General features: G+C 47.2%; 1 protein-coding gene across 9 annotated transcripts in view; it reads right to left on the reverse strand.

The window, feature by feature from the left end:
* HIPK2 (homeodomain interacting protein kinase 2) overlaps positions 1-16016 on the reverse strand; it is a 203910-nt gene that overhangs the window by 26484 nt on the left and 161410 nt on the right. For 4 of the 9 annotated variants that reach the window (XM_059885503.1, XM_059885505.1, XM_059885501.1 and 1 more), the window contains exons 10-13: positions 15752-15894; positions 13915-14022; positions 11628-11807; positions 7738-8019 (exon numbers count right to left, since the gene is read on the reverse strand). In XM_059885503.1, the coding sequence (XP_059741486.1) occupies positions 7738-8019; positions 11628-11807; positions 13915-14022; positions 15752-15894 (713 nt within the window). The remainder of the gene's footprint in view (positions 1-7737; positions 8020-11627; positions 11808-13914; positions 14023-15751; positions 15895-16016) is intronic. The other 5 variants (XM_059885508.1, NM_001372119.1, XM_059885507.1 and 2 more) reach the window with 2 other exon arrangements.

Consider the following 16016-nt stretch of genomic DNA (forward strand, 5'->3'; position numbering starts at 1 on the left):
GTCACATAGCTGGTTGGGGACAGAGCTGGGCTGGAACCAAGTGTGAGCATTCTTCTTCTGCTCCTTTTTCTTTTTGTGACTGAGTATGGTCTTAGTTTATTTAAAACTTTATATTTTATTGTGCTAAGAATATGCAACATGAGATCTACTTTCTTAAAATTTTAAGTATACAATACGGTATCAGTGACGCTATATAGCAGATCTCTGAAGCTTATTCATTGTAACTGAGATTTATGCCTGTTGATTAGTGACTGCCCATGTCCCCCTACTCACAGCCCCTGACAACCGAGATTTAATTCTTTGATTTTGTGAATTAGACTATTTTACATAGCTCATGTATGAGGTCGCATACTGCACATTTTCCTTCTTTTTAAGGCTGAACAGCATCCCACTGTCTGCACAGGTCACCTTTTTTTATCCATTCATCTGATGGACACTTAGGCTGCTTCTACATCTTGGCTACTGTGACTGATGCTGCAGTCAACATGGGAGTGTAGGTATCTCTTTGAGGTTCTAATTTTAATTCTTTTGGATAAACACTCAGAAGTGGGCCTGCTAGATCACATGGCAGTTCTATTTTTCACTTTTTGGTTGTGCCCCACAGAACGTGGGATCTTACTTCTCTGACCGGGGATCGAGCCTGCACCTCCTGCATTGGAAGCATGGAGTCTTAACCACTGGACTACTGAGAAGTCCCTATTTTTAATTTTTGTGAGGAACCTCCATACTGTTTTCCATAATAGCTGCACCAACTTATATTCCCACCAGCAGTGTCCAAGAGCTCCAATGTCTCCACTTCCTCCATCAACAATGATCAGCTTTTGTCTTTTTGGTAACAGCCATCCTGCCATGTGTGAGGTGATACCACACCATGGTTTTGCTTCGCATTTCCCTGATTATGAGTGAGGCTGAGCACTCTTCATATGGCTGCTGGTACATCTTCTTTTAAGTAAACTCTGTCCAAATCCTTAGCCCACTTTTAAATTTGGTTTCTGATTTTTTTTTTTTTTTTCTGTTGGGTTGTCCGGAGCCTGCACTCCCTCTTCATCACCAGCTACACAGCTCCTCCTACCCATGAGCACTGAGAATGTAAGGCAACTCAGAGTCCTCCTTCAGGTTCCACCAGGGGCCGAGTCGGCGACAGTGGCATGGGACGTGGGATTGTTCACACGGACAGCTGCCCCAGCAGATGGAGATGACAGCTGCTGGCCCGGCCACCTGCATGGTGGTGTGAACTGTTCACTGTGCTGTTCCCACTCCCTTTCTACCCAACCAGAAAGAAATGGCCAACAGCCTTTGACTAGCCTGTCACGTGAGTGGAGGGGCTGGGGTCCAATGCCACCAGGCCAGCATGCTCCTTCCAATGTATCACATGGCCTTCGATTTAAAGAAAGCTGAGCACTGAAGAATTGATGCTTTTGAACTGTGGTGTTGGAGAGGATTCTTGAGAGTCCCTTGGACAGCAAGGAGATCCAACCAGTCAATCCTAAAGGAAATCAGTCCTGAATATTCACTGGAAGGATTGATGCTGAAGCTGAAACTCCAATAGTTTGGCCACCTGATGTGAAGAACTGCCTCACTGGAAAAGAACCTGATGCTGGGAAAGATTGAAGGCAGGAGGAGAAGGGGATGACAGAGGATGAGATGGTTGGATGGCATCACTGACTTGATGGACGTAAGTTTGAGTAAGCCCTGGGAGCTGGTGATGGACAGGGAAGCCTGGTGTGCAGTCCAAGAGTCGGACATGACTGAGTGACTGAAATGACTGAGGACCAAAAAAAAAAAAAACCTCTACATTTTAAATTTGGTGCATACATTCCATCTGAGTTACATTATCCATATATATATATATATATATATATATATATATATATTTCTCAATATGGACTGTACCTTGCCAGGCTCCTCTGTCTATGGGATTCTCCAGGTAAGAATACTGGAGTGGGTTGCCATTTCCTTCTCCAGGGGATCAATCTTTCTGACCCAGGGATCAAAACCCACATCTCTTATGTCTCCTGCACCAACAGGTGGGTTCTTTACCATTAGCGCCACCTGGGAAGCCCCAAGATACGCATATACACGTCACCATTATGATCACTTTAAACTTGACTACCTTCTGGAGAAATCTGAAACGGGGTCTGGAAGGAGCCAGGGGTGGCCCTGGTCCCCAGGCATCACGCATAGTAGCCGGTGTTCACTCTGCCCCCGCCTTCCACATGCCTGCAGGCCTCTCCTGATCACGCTGGGTCCGTCCCCCGGGCATGGCTCTGCCCCGTGCTTTCCAAGCCGCTCCGGCCCTCCTCCCTCTGCCCTGTGGAAGGCAGGCAGGACAGCAGGTCGTCGCTACACGTCAGCAACGGCTTTGTAACACGGGGAAGTGTAGGACTGGCAGCTGGGGACAGCCGGGTGCAGTATCTTCTCTTCAAGATGCAGTCTTTTCATAAAGTGCAGCCCTTAACCACTGGGGTGTTCTGAATGAAGCCCAGGAAAGAGGAAGCCATGGGGTACTCTCCTCAAAACTCACCTCTCCCGGGAAGAGTCAGGTGATAGAAACTGGTTCACTGGATTTAACTTAACACCGCAAAATAACAAGCCCTCCAAATGACACTGCGTGCTGGGTTCCTTTGCTTCTTTCCTCAAGCCTGGCTCTGATGCCACCAGCACAGCACGAAGTTGGCCTGAGTGGGTGTGTGCGCTTTCCCCCGTTAACTGGATGTTAATTCTTCAGGCCGTCTTTTGGGCAGCAGCACATCAGCTTCCTGACTGTGACTTTTCTATAGTAATTTATCTGGATTTTCAATTTAGTGTCAAAAAGAACATTGGGGGGGGTGGTGTCACACTTTTGGGGGATAAACAGTTTCAGAATGACCCCTAAAATCCTTAGGGATAATGATGAATCAATCTCCTAGGGAAGTTCACATTTTGGTCAGATTAGCTGTAACACTCAGCATCACTTGCAAAGTGATGCAGGATACAGTGGTGCCCTGATGACCTTGGTAAATGAACCCCGTCTACCAGAAATAGATAATTGAATGAGCAGATAAATGAATGAATAATGGAGACCAGGCAAAATGATTTCTAATGGATCAGCTGAAATGAGCCACTCTGGTCACACACTCTGGAAGCCTGTATGATGTAGCCCCATGGCCCCTAAAAGACAGCTTCAGCACAAGACAAGGTTGGCAGAAAGGTCTGAATAATAAGACGGGCACCCATAAACTTTCTCCAAGGGAATTTCAAGGGAGAAAACATGGCTTATTCAGCACATGCAGAGAGTCAGCTGTTCCTCTCATCAAAATCATTTATGTGTATTTAAAGTAATTCTGGTTCTACTACCTAATCTTGGGGAATCCAAAAAATATATCTGTTTTCTATCTTTACACAAACAACTCTAGCCATGACCACAGAGCCCCCTCATCCAACATGGAAAAAGAGGAGGCTACTGGGTCTTGCCTGGCCTCCTCGCTTTTTCAAACCTTCTCAAAGAAATGAGAACAGGTGAATTCTGCCTGGCCTGCTGCTAGAGCAGCTGCACTCAACCAATGCCTGGCCTGAGTCAGGGCTCAGTGAACATGCCCTGGACTCCCCACTGCCCTGGCCTGGTGCCCTGCACACAGCAGGTGAGACCATGGGTGTGGGCATGGTTATGGTCAGAGGAGGCTGAGGACATAATTTATAATGTGTTGAATTAATGACTAAGGAGAAATAAATTATTTTTGCCAGTAATTAAGATTACCATTTTCTCACTGTCACAAAACCTGAATCCCAATTCTGCTACTTGGAACCTTTGCCAGTCTGGGTCACTTATTTTTCTCAGACCTCAGTTTCTTCATCTATTAAATGGGACTACAACTACCAGCCTTGTGTCATCTCATCAAATGGTGCAGAGACAGTGCAGGTGAAAACTCCTGGGGGATGTCTGTTATAACACCCTTCCTGTCTGGTTCACTCGCCCCCAGCCTGCCCCTCACACTCTGGAGTCCTTCTTATAAGCAGGAGCTGTCGAGTGTCCATCTGCTCTGGCAGCTAACAGTCCCACATGCTGGGGGTCGGGAACAATAATTTTGCCTTGGCATTCCCCTGAAAATTCTAGACAATGTCACCTGGTCCTGGAGATTTACTGACACGCTCGCGCTTTTGTGCTCAGTGGCTAACTCATGTCTGACTCTTTTCGACCCCATGGACTATAGCCCACCAGGCTCATCTGTCCATGTCATTTCCCAGGCAAGAACACTGGAGTGGGTTGCCATTTCCTCCTCTAGGGGATCTTCCTGGCCCAGGGATCGAACCTGCATCTCCCTCGTCTCCTGCATTGGCAGGTGGATTCTTTACCACTGAGCTACCAAGGACTACTTGTCTTAGGTCGGCTTTAAAAGTCGCTGCCACATGATCCCATGCTCACCATCCCTGTGAGCATCACAGGAACCCCCAACCCCCCTCCCTCAACTCTCCAGAGGCTGTGATGAGGCTGAGGGGAAGCCATCGGCATTTGAAGCAGGGTTACAGGGCTAGTACTGGGGCTGAGCCGCAAATAGGAAATGAGGTCAGAACACAGAAGAGCAGAATCAAGTTGCTCACAGCTGGGAGAAATTAGGTTTGGGAATGAGGACGGTGAGGGTCAAGGAGGGACGCGTCCACGGTTCACACTGGAGCCCTGACGGGTAGAGAAGCTTCCAGTCCGAGGGCAACCAGGCGGCTCCCCAGTGGCCTGCCCTGGGGGCATGTCCCATCCTTGTTCTCCCAGAACTGATGCTTTCTTGGGAGCTCCTCAGCATCTCCTTGGAAAGCTGGCCACGCCCACCTAAGGGGAGATTCCCCCCAAATCCCCCTTTCCATGCTGAAATCCCTTTCATCCTGACCTCCCACTTTCTCTTATCAGCGAACCCCACCTGTTCTTGATCCCCCTCTGCCCACCTAAGGCTCTGCCCACCTGTGAGGCTCTGCCCACCACTTATCTCACTGGAATTTGCAGTCTCACCTCCTCTACCCATTGTCTAAGCATATCAGGACCACTGACCTTGAAAAGCCCCCTCTCCCCTATTTCCTCAAGCTATTCCCCCTTTGAATCCCTACAGTTCTCTGTTAGTTTTTAGGGGCCTGGTAACCTGTTTTGTATTATGAAGATTTGTACGTGTCTTATCTTGCTTATTACCCTGCAAACCTCCTGAGGACAGAGACTGTCTACCTTATTTATGCAGCACCTGCGGTTCTGAGCATAATATCTTACCAGTGGGGCCAATAAATATTTACCCTGTTAAATTTTATGATAGTCTGATTTCTAAGAATGAGTACTTGTATTTCTCCCTATCTTTTTCCTCATTACAAAATGCAGTCACATTAATGTGGTCACATTACATGATGGTTTCTCTATAAATAAAATAGCTACCGGTTTCTGTTTTATCCTCCTCAGGTTCCAATACCCTCTCCTACCTTCCTGGGTCCTCAAATGCTTCTTCAAGGCAACAGTTATTTGATCTCTCTGGAAAACACTATTTTCTCATTCTGTGAGCTTCCCATCACACCTGTGGACAGGTGACACCTTTCTGGGTTTCGCTCTGGCCTCAGACTGCAGCCTCCCATGTTTGACGGAATGTCTCTGTGCATCTTGTTACCCTGGGCAGGAGGCAGGCCTGCATCTTCCATGTTATGAATCTCCGGTACTCAGCAGTCCACTGTCACTCACTATCTCTGGTTGTCACACTCGCACCTGCCCATCGGCCCCTTCCCTGCCCTCCCCTAAGTCGTGACTCATCGACACCAAGGTCCTCCCATGCTGCCACATGCTTCCGCTCTGTTCTTTCTGGGCCCTGGGGCTGCTGCAGAGGCAGCCTGTACTTCCGGCTTGCTCTGTGCTCTCGGCCCTGGCAGCGGCATGATGGGTGGAGAGATGGTTTGCTCATCCTCCTTCCCCTCAGATCCACTATTCGGTTCTCTCCTGAGCACATATGTTGAGATTCCGTGTCAATTCAAATGTTAAAATGATATTCCAATCTAGTCAACTGTCAGATTTTAAAATTGCCTTTTTCCACTTGTGGCAAAGGGCCCTGTGAGGTTGCCTGTCCTTCTTATGCCTGATGCCACAGATGTGTGGGCACACTGCTCCAGGCCAGGGCCCGGGCTGTGTCTGGGAGGAGCCTTTCCCTTTGGGAAGTGACTGGGGGGCACGGGCCATGGACTCAGCTTGGGACTGTTCTCCTAAGGAAACAAAGGAAACTGAGTCTCCAAAGGAAACTGAGGCTAGCTCTGGAACAGGCAGGCTGGGAGGGAGGCACTACGCCCCAGCCGTCAGCTCCTCGGCCCCTCTGCCACCTGACCCAATGCTAGGACAGAAATGCTCCATCACATGCTTCTCTGAGACACACTGAACTGAGCTAGGCCATTAAAGAGGACACTGGAATGAGCGCTACACAAGCCTTCTCATGAAAAGACAAGATGCTGAGCTCATTATAAAGGTGGGAAGGGAATACCCCATGCAGCTAGGAATAGTTGTAGTGATAATGTTTTAATCAGTCTATCTGTACATCGTGCAATGATTTCAAAGGTAAGAATTTATTATCTAATCAAAAGGATTTGTGATTATAATCAGTGACATTGTATCCAATTAGGAATTAATAATTTGGGCCTAAATGTGAATGTTATCTTCACATTGGGTCACAGGATGTGCTCTGACTGGCAGGCCTCCCTTCCCGAGTCCTGGGTCCCAATGGGAAGAGCCAGCAGGTTGGGGTTGTGAGATTTCAGATCTACAAGGTCCCGAGGCCCAGGGATGCTAAGGGCCAGAGGACCAACTGTTTGGAGGGAAAAGTTCCAGGGGACCATTAGACAGCTCAAACTCACACCAAACTCTGTTTCAGTCTGGCTGGCAAGTATAGGAAAGAGCCTCTGGCACCAGGCTTAACAGTCTTGCAAATATAATAAATATTTCTTCCCTCTCCCCCAGAAGCATACAGCGAGTGAAATGAGTTCTTACTACTTTGGGAATAAACAGTAATGTTCTCTGGGTAAAAGGCCACGTGGCAGTTTGAAAGACTGGGTTAATCAGACACAGGGAAATTTCTGATTAGTTGGACAATTACCTCAAATTCTGAGCACCGAGGCAATGTTTGAGAAACAGCCTGACCAACTGGGAATACGTTCAATAGCCCGAGGCAGAGATTTTTTTTAGCTTATGAGGGCTGAAATACAACGGCACTGTGTGCCTGACTTTCATGGTCTCACGTCCCCCAAATGTAGAGGGCCTATAACTATTTTTTAAGACCAAATTGACTCAAAATTATTTTGGGCTTTCAATAATTATAGAAATCTGTTTGAAAAGTAGAAAGTGAAGCGTCATTCAGTTATGTCCAACTCTTTGCAACCCCATGGACTGTAGCCCACGAGGCTCCTCTGTCCATGGGGATTCTCTAGGCAAGAATACTGGAGTGGGTTGCCATTCCCTTCTCCAGGGGCTCTTCCCAACCCAGGGATCGAATGGAGGTCTTCTGCTTTGCAGGCGGCTTCTTTACCATCTGAGCCACCTGAGAAGCCCAAATCTATTGGACGATCCCCTGAAGTCACTTTAGGGCTCCAGGACATGGCAAGGCCAGGATTCTGGGGCCAGGAGAGAAGGATGGATCATCACTTTGGATGACGGGGAAGTGGTCCAGGCCCACCACCGACTATCTCTGGGTGAGCCGGCCATGCACCGTGCACCCCGACTCTGCTCCTTCCTGGTGTCTGAAGGCATCACGGCCTCACCTGGTGGGGGCGTGCTTCTGCTCCTCCTCCTCGTCCGTGTCACTGCTGATGGTGATGACGCTGACCGTGGGGCTGGGGGTGTCGGGGATGACAATCGTCTGCCGCTGCCGCTCCCTGGTGGTGCTGGAGGCCCCGTCACCCCAGCCGCACGTGACGGACGAGCTGCAGGCGGGGCTGCTGTGCACCAGGGCGCAGCGCGGAGGCGTGTTCTCCTTGACGCGCTTGGACCGCTGCGGGGAGCTGACGGCCTGAGAGGAGGACACCTCACAGGTGGAGACGTTTCTGGAACGACAAAGCCACACCACACTCATGGAGAAGGTCAGGGCCGCCAGGTCCTTGCAAGAAGCCCAACTGTCTAGAAACACCAGCGTGGCCAAATTGAGAGGATCACAGGCAGGAAGGCCAAGGGTCTATAAACGGAGGAAACAGGCTGCAAGTGTCAGACATTTTTTTCTCTCTCCCTTAAGCGGCAGGAGGAAACAAACTACAAGTGTCAGAATTTTTTCTCTTAAAATTCTGTGTTGCCATGACAACACCTAGTTCCACCTGAACTTAACTTTTCTCAAACCTTGCGCTAACCAACGCATTTTTCTTATGGAAGTGTTTTTCTTAAGCTATGTTAATGAAACTATGTGTTTGCTTTGGAATTTGCCTTTCTTCAAAATGGTTCCACCTAAGACTAACTTTTGGCTGATAACGGCTCAACCAACCAATATTCGTATCAATTGTTTTATGGCTGGGGATGACACACCTCCTGCCATCCTATCTCAAAAATGCATATTGTGGGAGAGGGGCCTGGTGAAACTCCCTCAGGCTTGAGGGGTCTCTATCTGATTAATAGCTTTCTAACAGACAGAAAACAGCTTGCCAAAACTAGCATGGGGGCCACTCCTCCTCCCCCTTCCGGTGTCTGTGTCAGAAGCTTTCTCTGTCCGTTTTTTATACTTTAATAAAATTCTGCTATATGAAAGCTCTTGAGTGCTCAAGCCTGGTCCCTGGTCCTGAAGTTATATCTTCTTTGGAGATCACGAATCCGACACCATTCATCGTAAGCTCTCCATAAATCGGAGAGAGACCAGCACACTCGGGCTTAACCAGACTGCAGAGGCGGTGGCCTGTGGGACTTTCTTTCAATTGCTACACAGACAGGGCAGCATCCTGGCTTCTCTGGGCTCTACCCGCTGAGGGACAAAGTGGGTAGCCAGGGCTCTCAGGAGAGGACAGAGGACCATGCCCAAGGACTGGGCCGGTCTTGCGGTGGGGGCAGATTTCAGGGGTGTCTGCCCCAACGCAGCCCCCTGCCTTCAGGGTCAAAGCCCAACTACGTAAGTTAAGTTCAATCTCGTCATCCTCCCCAGTGTACTGAGTTAGGTCCTGTTTTGGAGGGAGGTGGAAGAAAAGATATTTGCACATAAAGCTTTCATTTCCTTGCTCACGGCTGGTTTACCACTGATTCAATGACCACACTCATTTCCTAAGACTTCCTGGAGCTAAAAGATCTAAGGTTAAAGTGTAGCTTTGCCTCCTTCCTCCTCTGGGAAAAGGACATAACTATAAAAGTATCTGTGCGGGTATAATTTTTCAAAAATTAATTTTTCTGGGGACTTAATGAGCGGTCTAGTGGTTAAGACTCTGCCTTCTAATGCAGGGCACATGGGTTCAATCCACGGTTGGGGAACTAAGATTCCACATGCCTCGCAGTGCAACCAGAAACAAACCCAAAGAAAATCTTGGATTTTGACACATGAGCCTCACAGGAAGCTTACCAGTCTGTTTCAATCGTAATGAAAAACCAGGAAAAATGCAAAACGAAAATGTATGCTTAAGGGACCTGTAACTCTTGATTTTGATCAACTAGAAATTAACTTATCAAAAAGCCAATGTAGTTTCTGGTAACTTTAGAGAAAGAAGACCTTACCTTTCCCTTCCCCATCAACTGTTGATGACCTTGGTTGTATCTATACAATGAGACCAAAGCCAGCCTATAATGAAACTTAAGACTGTGATATGTCCTTAGAGATTCTAGCACCTTCTAGCTAAAGGGAAGGTAATTAGATGAAAATAATTCCATAAAGGTAGGTCTATTGAATTTTCTATTTAGTCGGTATCACATGTTGCTTGTTCCTTTTGGGGGGCTCCTAATAAGAAGTTTCACTGATAAAATTGTTCTATTATTTGTACTTACCAGAAAACTTAATATTTGTTATTACTAACATGGTACAATTTTGAGATTAAGTTTTTACTACTCGAGCAGTTAAAATATGTCTACTTGGCATTTTTAAAGAAAACTATGCCTGATCGTACCGCCTGCCAAAGGGGAGAGCCTTCTGGTTTTTCCAATTGTTTTGCCTAAGGCATTGGTCTTAAAAATAGGCAAACCCATAATTTTCACCATAGTCCCACTGATCTTGAAATGCACTGGCAGTGAGCCTTCTAAAGCCAGCTGGGTGGTAAGAAGGCCACAAAGAGGGACTTACCAACAGGTCAGAGGCTAAGGGTTCTTCTTGCCCCTACCTGGCCAGAGTGAGCACACAGAGGCTAAGCTCAAGCCAGACCAGGGTTCTGGCGACCACCCACCAGACTGAGCATGACAGCACATGAGGACTGAGACAGGGGCCTCTGGGGCCACCCAATCTAACACAGACATGGGTGTTCTATCACAGAGCTGTCAAACAAAAGCATTCTGGAAGCCTGCCACTGATCTGACATGAATTTCCCTAAGCTGTCAGAAACCACCAAATAAGAATCTTGTTCAGGAAGGATGACAACTTCAGGAAGTCAGCTCTTGGATTAGTTTTCAAATGAAAAAGAATGAAAAGAGGCAGATCTAATTTCTGGCATCTTGCTATCCAAGGAAGTATAAAAAATTCACTAGACATTTCATGTATTACTTTACTTCTCTTGATTAACCTATTCCAAATAAACAATTAGGGACCGCCAAGCCACCGGAGAGAGATGTAGGAACAATTTTACAGCCATACTATTTTGATCTCGATTTTTTTGTTTGTTAGGAAATCTCTATTTTTTTAAGTAAGGTATATTGAGGTATCAATTGTTTGATGAGTTTTGACAAATGTACAGTCATGTAATTCCCATCACAATGCAGATACAGACATTTGTTATCACCTTGAAAAGTTCCCTCTAGTCCTTAGCAGCTCCTGATCTGATCTGTCTCTATAGCTTTGTTGCTGTTCAGTTGCTCAGTTGTATCTGACTCTTTATGACCCATGGACTGCAGCACACCAGGTTTCCCTGTCTTTCACTATCTCCCAGAGCTTGTTCAAATTCATGTCCATTGAGTCGGTGATTGTCACCCAACCATCTCAACCTCTGTCTTTTTCTCCTCCTGCCTTTAATCTTTCCCAGCAACCTTCAATCTACACACTCCATAGTTTTACCTTTTCCAAAATACCATATAAAATGAACAAAAGGACACGGCCTTTGGTCAATCTTAATTTTTTTTTAAGAGTTCATGGAGATGAAACTGGATTTAGAGGAAATGGGAAAGATCATTGTTCTTCTGGTAGTGTCTGTGATTAACCAAAGTTACTGCTTATATTTTAGCAAATAGCTGAATGAGTTAAATTTCTGACATTAGACTCAAATAAAACACATTTCTCTACTACTTCTAAAAAAAAGTTATGGTTTCAAAAATGCATATTCAGAGGGCAGTCTGAGTGTTTTCTAGATAAGTGGAAGGGGAGAGAATCACTCAAGACGGGAACACGGAACATTGTGGTTTGAGGGCCCCACCCTAAGGTGCTGGTAGGGCCAGCACTCACATAGACCTCAAGATGAGTGCCTCCTTCAAAATCCCATTCCAGGGACCCAGATCTTTAACTTCCAATCTCCTTGAAGTTTTCTTTCTCTAACACTTCTTACACACCTACCTCGCAGAGGACTGGTGTTGCTTATTCTTCCGGGAAGAGGTGGTGCTGGTAGGTTGCTGCCGCATCACGTGGGCCACGCCCACATTTAAGGGTTGAGCTGCTGGAAGGGTCACATGACCAGTCAACAACGCAGGCTGCTGCATGATGGGATTGTAATGGCTGCCATGAGCATGCGTGTTCCTGAAAGGGAGATGGGAAAACAGATTCTTTGATGGTTTAATAGAAACAGAGCTCCTTTAGAAGATAAAGTTCCCTCCCGCCCATTAAAAGTCAAATTAAAATCAAAAGGTAGTCCTCACACCGAGGAGAGAGTTGTTGAAGAGATGAGCCTTCCCAGGTGACTTCATTGAGTGTCTCTGATGTAGGAATGTTTAAGTGGCGTGGACACAATTTGTTCGTGAGTGAGAAAGGGCACATTTCAAGTGGGGAGAATGCCAAGTAGGCAGACTCAGCTTAAGTTCTGGGGAGAGGAAATAAATATTCCCTTCTGCTCTTCAAGACCCTAAATAGCTAACTGGGCTGTGTATTTTATTTTATAATTTAAAAAGTGCCTTCAATGGGTTGTTCCACTCTGTGAGGTAGGCAGGATATCTTAGTAATACCGTTTTGTAAATGAGAATATCAGTTATGTGAAAAACAAACTTTGAAGTCTGGTAGGTATGTCTTTCTGGCATTAGGAAGTGCTAACATTCTTTAGAATTCTCTCAGCAGTTAGCACAATGTTCAGGAATGTAACAGCTGATCAGTGAGTTACATGCTTTCTGAATGAACAATTAGATTAACTGAAGGTTGACTAGACATGTATAGAGTTTGGTACTAAGTGAAAATTAGTAACAGACACATGTTGATAGAAATATTTGTAGCCATAATCCTGAAAATGGGTTATGTGAGATCTGGGTTGTATGGTGCTGTTAGGCTTATTCCCACAGAAATATTAAGAGTGATGATGAATTTAGAGAGTTGCCCATAAAAACCCATTTGCTGCTGCTGCTGCTAAGTCGCTTCAGTCGTGTCCAACTCTGTGTGACCCCATAGACAGCAGCCCACCCGGCTCCCCCATCCCTGGGATTCTCCAGGTAAGAACACTGGAGTGGGTTTCCATCCAGAAGCCCTTTCCTTCTCCAGTGCATGAAAGTGAAAAGTGAAAGTGAAGTCGCTCAGTCATGTCCGACTCTTAGCGACCCCATGGACTATAGCCCACCAGGCTCCTCCATCCATGGGATTTTCCAGGCTAGAGTTCTGGAGTGGGGTGCCATCGCCTTCTCCGAAAAACCCATTTAATACATGGTAAAATGAAGAGCTACAGGAGAGTTCATAGGAATTTTTAAAATATTATGAAATTTAGGAAAAAAGTTGAACACAAAGAAAAGAAGCAGGGAGACACTTTTGTAGAGATCCTGATAGTCTTTTGGACATTTAAGTGAACTTTAAAAACTGATGTTATAGCTCCTTTACTTTGTTGCTATTTCTTCTACAGACATGGCATTTTTCCCTTTGACATAGGTCTAGCACTAGCCATGATTCCAGATGTTCTCTGGGCTACATATGAAATGGAGAAGAGACTGAAAAGAAACTGTTGGCTTTAGGTCTCTCCTGTGGTAACCAGGTAAGAGATGAGGAGGGATGAGAGATAAGAAGATGTGCATGAATGAGTTAAGAATGTCAGTATCTCTGAAATTAAATAAGCTGTAAATGCTGAGAGACAAAGGAAAATGGAAGTACAGCGTATGTGTGGTCTTCTGGGAGAAAAAGGGGTAAGGAAAAAAACAAGTGGTCAAACAGCTTTCCACTTGGTTGCTGCTGCTAATGAGCTGGAGAGGGAAGGTGGTCTTGCTGAGCGTTCATGCTGTGAACGGGGGAAGGGCAGATAACAGATTTATTGCTGCCTGTCATGGATCAGGGGCTGGAATGAAGTGAAATGTTATTCACTCAGTCGTGTCCAACTCTGCGACCCCATGGACTATAACCCGCCAGGCTCCTCTGTCTGTGGGATTCTCCAGGCAAGAACACTGGAGTGGGCAGCCATTCCTTCCTCCAGGGGATCTTTCTCGAATCACGGATCAAACCCAGGTCTCCGGCATTGCAGGCGGATCCTTTACCCACTGAGCCACCAGGGAAGCCTGGCGCTGCATGGTACATGTTAAATCCAGTCAAGTGCTTTGTCTTTTATCTTAAATTTAAACCTCCCAACAATCCGATGATAGGCATTACTGTCCCTACTTTACTGAAGAACTGAGGTTTAGTAACTTTCCCAGGTCACGAAGGGCCAGAAATGAGCCCAGTTTACCTGGCTTGAAAGTGCTTCCAATGAGAGGCGGTGGATGTGGGGGGTGGTGTTGTCAGTGGAAAGTGAACGGGATTGTGATAAATGGCCTCCGTTCCTCTCTTCTTTCTACTAAATTAGAATTAGTAAATTAGTAAGTAGAAAACTAAATGGCAGGACAGAGGACGCTGCAGTTGAGGCTGGACTGGGGGCCTGTCTCTTTGCCTTTCATCAGAGCTCTTCACTCACAGCAGCTTTACGGGACAGAAAAAGAACTGTCGGGAGGTTCTGTGGCTGGTTTGAGGACTGTCAGAGGGTGAAGGGTGTGTCCTACCCTGATGCTTTGGCTGAAAGAAAGACAGCCCAGAGGGCCATGAGAAGTTGGGGCCAACTTGGGGGACTGCCATTTGGCTCTGCACTGGTGAAGGTGGGCACTGAGGGTGGTATTGGGATGGCATGCTGCTGCTGCTGCTAAGTCGCTTCAGTCATGTCCGACTCTGTGCAACCCCAGAGACGGCAGCCCACCAGGCTCCTCCGTCCCTGGGATTCTCCAGGCAAGAACACTGGAGTGGGTTGCCATTTCCTTCTCCAGTGCATGAAAGTGAAAAGTGAAAGTGAAGTCACTCAGTCGTGTCCGACCCTTAGTGCCCCATGGACTGCAGCCCACCAGGCTCCTCCATCCATGGGATTTTCCAGGCAAGAGTGCTGGAGTGGGGTGCCATTGCCTTCTCCGTGGGATGGAATAGGTGGCAGGTATAAGGAAAAGTGGAAAGTGGCCATAAAAACAACAGAGCTACATGTTAGTGATGAAGTTGGTGAGCAAGATGGCATGGAAGGTTCTGGAAACAGATGCAGGGGTTGTGGTGTGCTTGTGGCTGTCAGCTGGATGTCTCTGGGCTCTGTGGAAAGCGTACTTTGATCTCAAAGATATGAGCATCAACTGAAGAGACACAGTCAGCAAACAGAGCAGAGTTTACCAGTCCAAATAAACCCCTTTCTGTCAAGCTTTCCCCCAGGAGGTCGGATGTGACTCCAGCGTGCTCGCGTGTGAAAACACCTCGAGAACACTTCCTGGAATTGCTAAGGAGCCCCTGGATCTCTTCTGCAGAGAAACAACCAAAAATCATCCCAAGCCAAGTCTGGTGAATCACACTGGTGATCAGATAATGGAACTGAATTTGGAGTTCAAAATGACAACAGATCCTAAAGTAACCAAGCTGGTTTTCTGGTGTCCTGGTATGCTGCTGCTGCTGCTAAGTCGCTACAGTTGTGTCTGACTCTGTGCAGCACCATAAACGGCAGCTCACCAAGTTCCTCTGTCCCAGGGATTCTCCTGGAAAGAATACTGGAGTGGGTTGCCATTCCCTTCTCCAGTGCATGCATGCATGCTAAGTTGCTTCAGTCGTGTCCGACTCTGTGCGACCCCGTGGACAGCAGCCCAGCAGGTTCCTCTGTCCACGGAATTCTCTAGGCAAGAGTACTGGAGTGGGTTGCCATTTCCTTCTCCATTATACATTTATTTAAAAACAATCTCTCATTACACTGCAGTTTTAGGCCACATGGTGTGCTTAGGCGCTTAGTTGCTCGATAGTGTCTGACTCTTTGCGACCCCATGAACCGTAGCCCGCCAGGCTCCTCTGGCCATGGGATTCTCCAGGCAAGAATACTGGAATGGGTTGCCATGTCCTTCTCCAGGGGATCTTCCCAAACCAAGGATCGAACCCAGGTAGGCCACATGCTACTCTTTTTAATTTAAAAAGCCCTCTACAAAGCAGGGGAGTCTGGTACTGGCCAGCCTGGCCGCCCTCTGGGTCAGCGGTGGACGTGCCTCCCATCCCAGCCCTGCCTGCGCCTTGCTCACCTCCAGTCGGCCAGCTGCTGGGTGCCGGCCATGGTCTCAGGAATCACAGTTGCGTGCTGCACCGAAGTGTGCGTGGCCACGCCGGTCAGCTGTTGCCACGCCGGGGGAAGCAGGATCTGCTGGGTCCCACTTGGCCAGGCCTGCTGTAGGACAGAGGACACCTGCCATCACTATGTCTGACGATCATATATCAGTTGGCATGAGTCAAGCGCTTATTCTTTGCTCAAGGTTATGCTAGACCCCCTTGACAGGTGTGACAGTGGAG

This window comes from Bos taurus, chromosome 4 (assembly GCF_002263795.3).
Source record: "Bos taurus isolate L1 Dominette 01449 registration number 42190680 breed Hereford chromosome 4, ARS-UCD2.0, whole genome shotgun sequence".
Lineage (NCBI taxonomy): Eukaryota > Metazoa > Chordata > Mammalia > Artiodactyla > Bovidae > Bos > Bos taurus.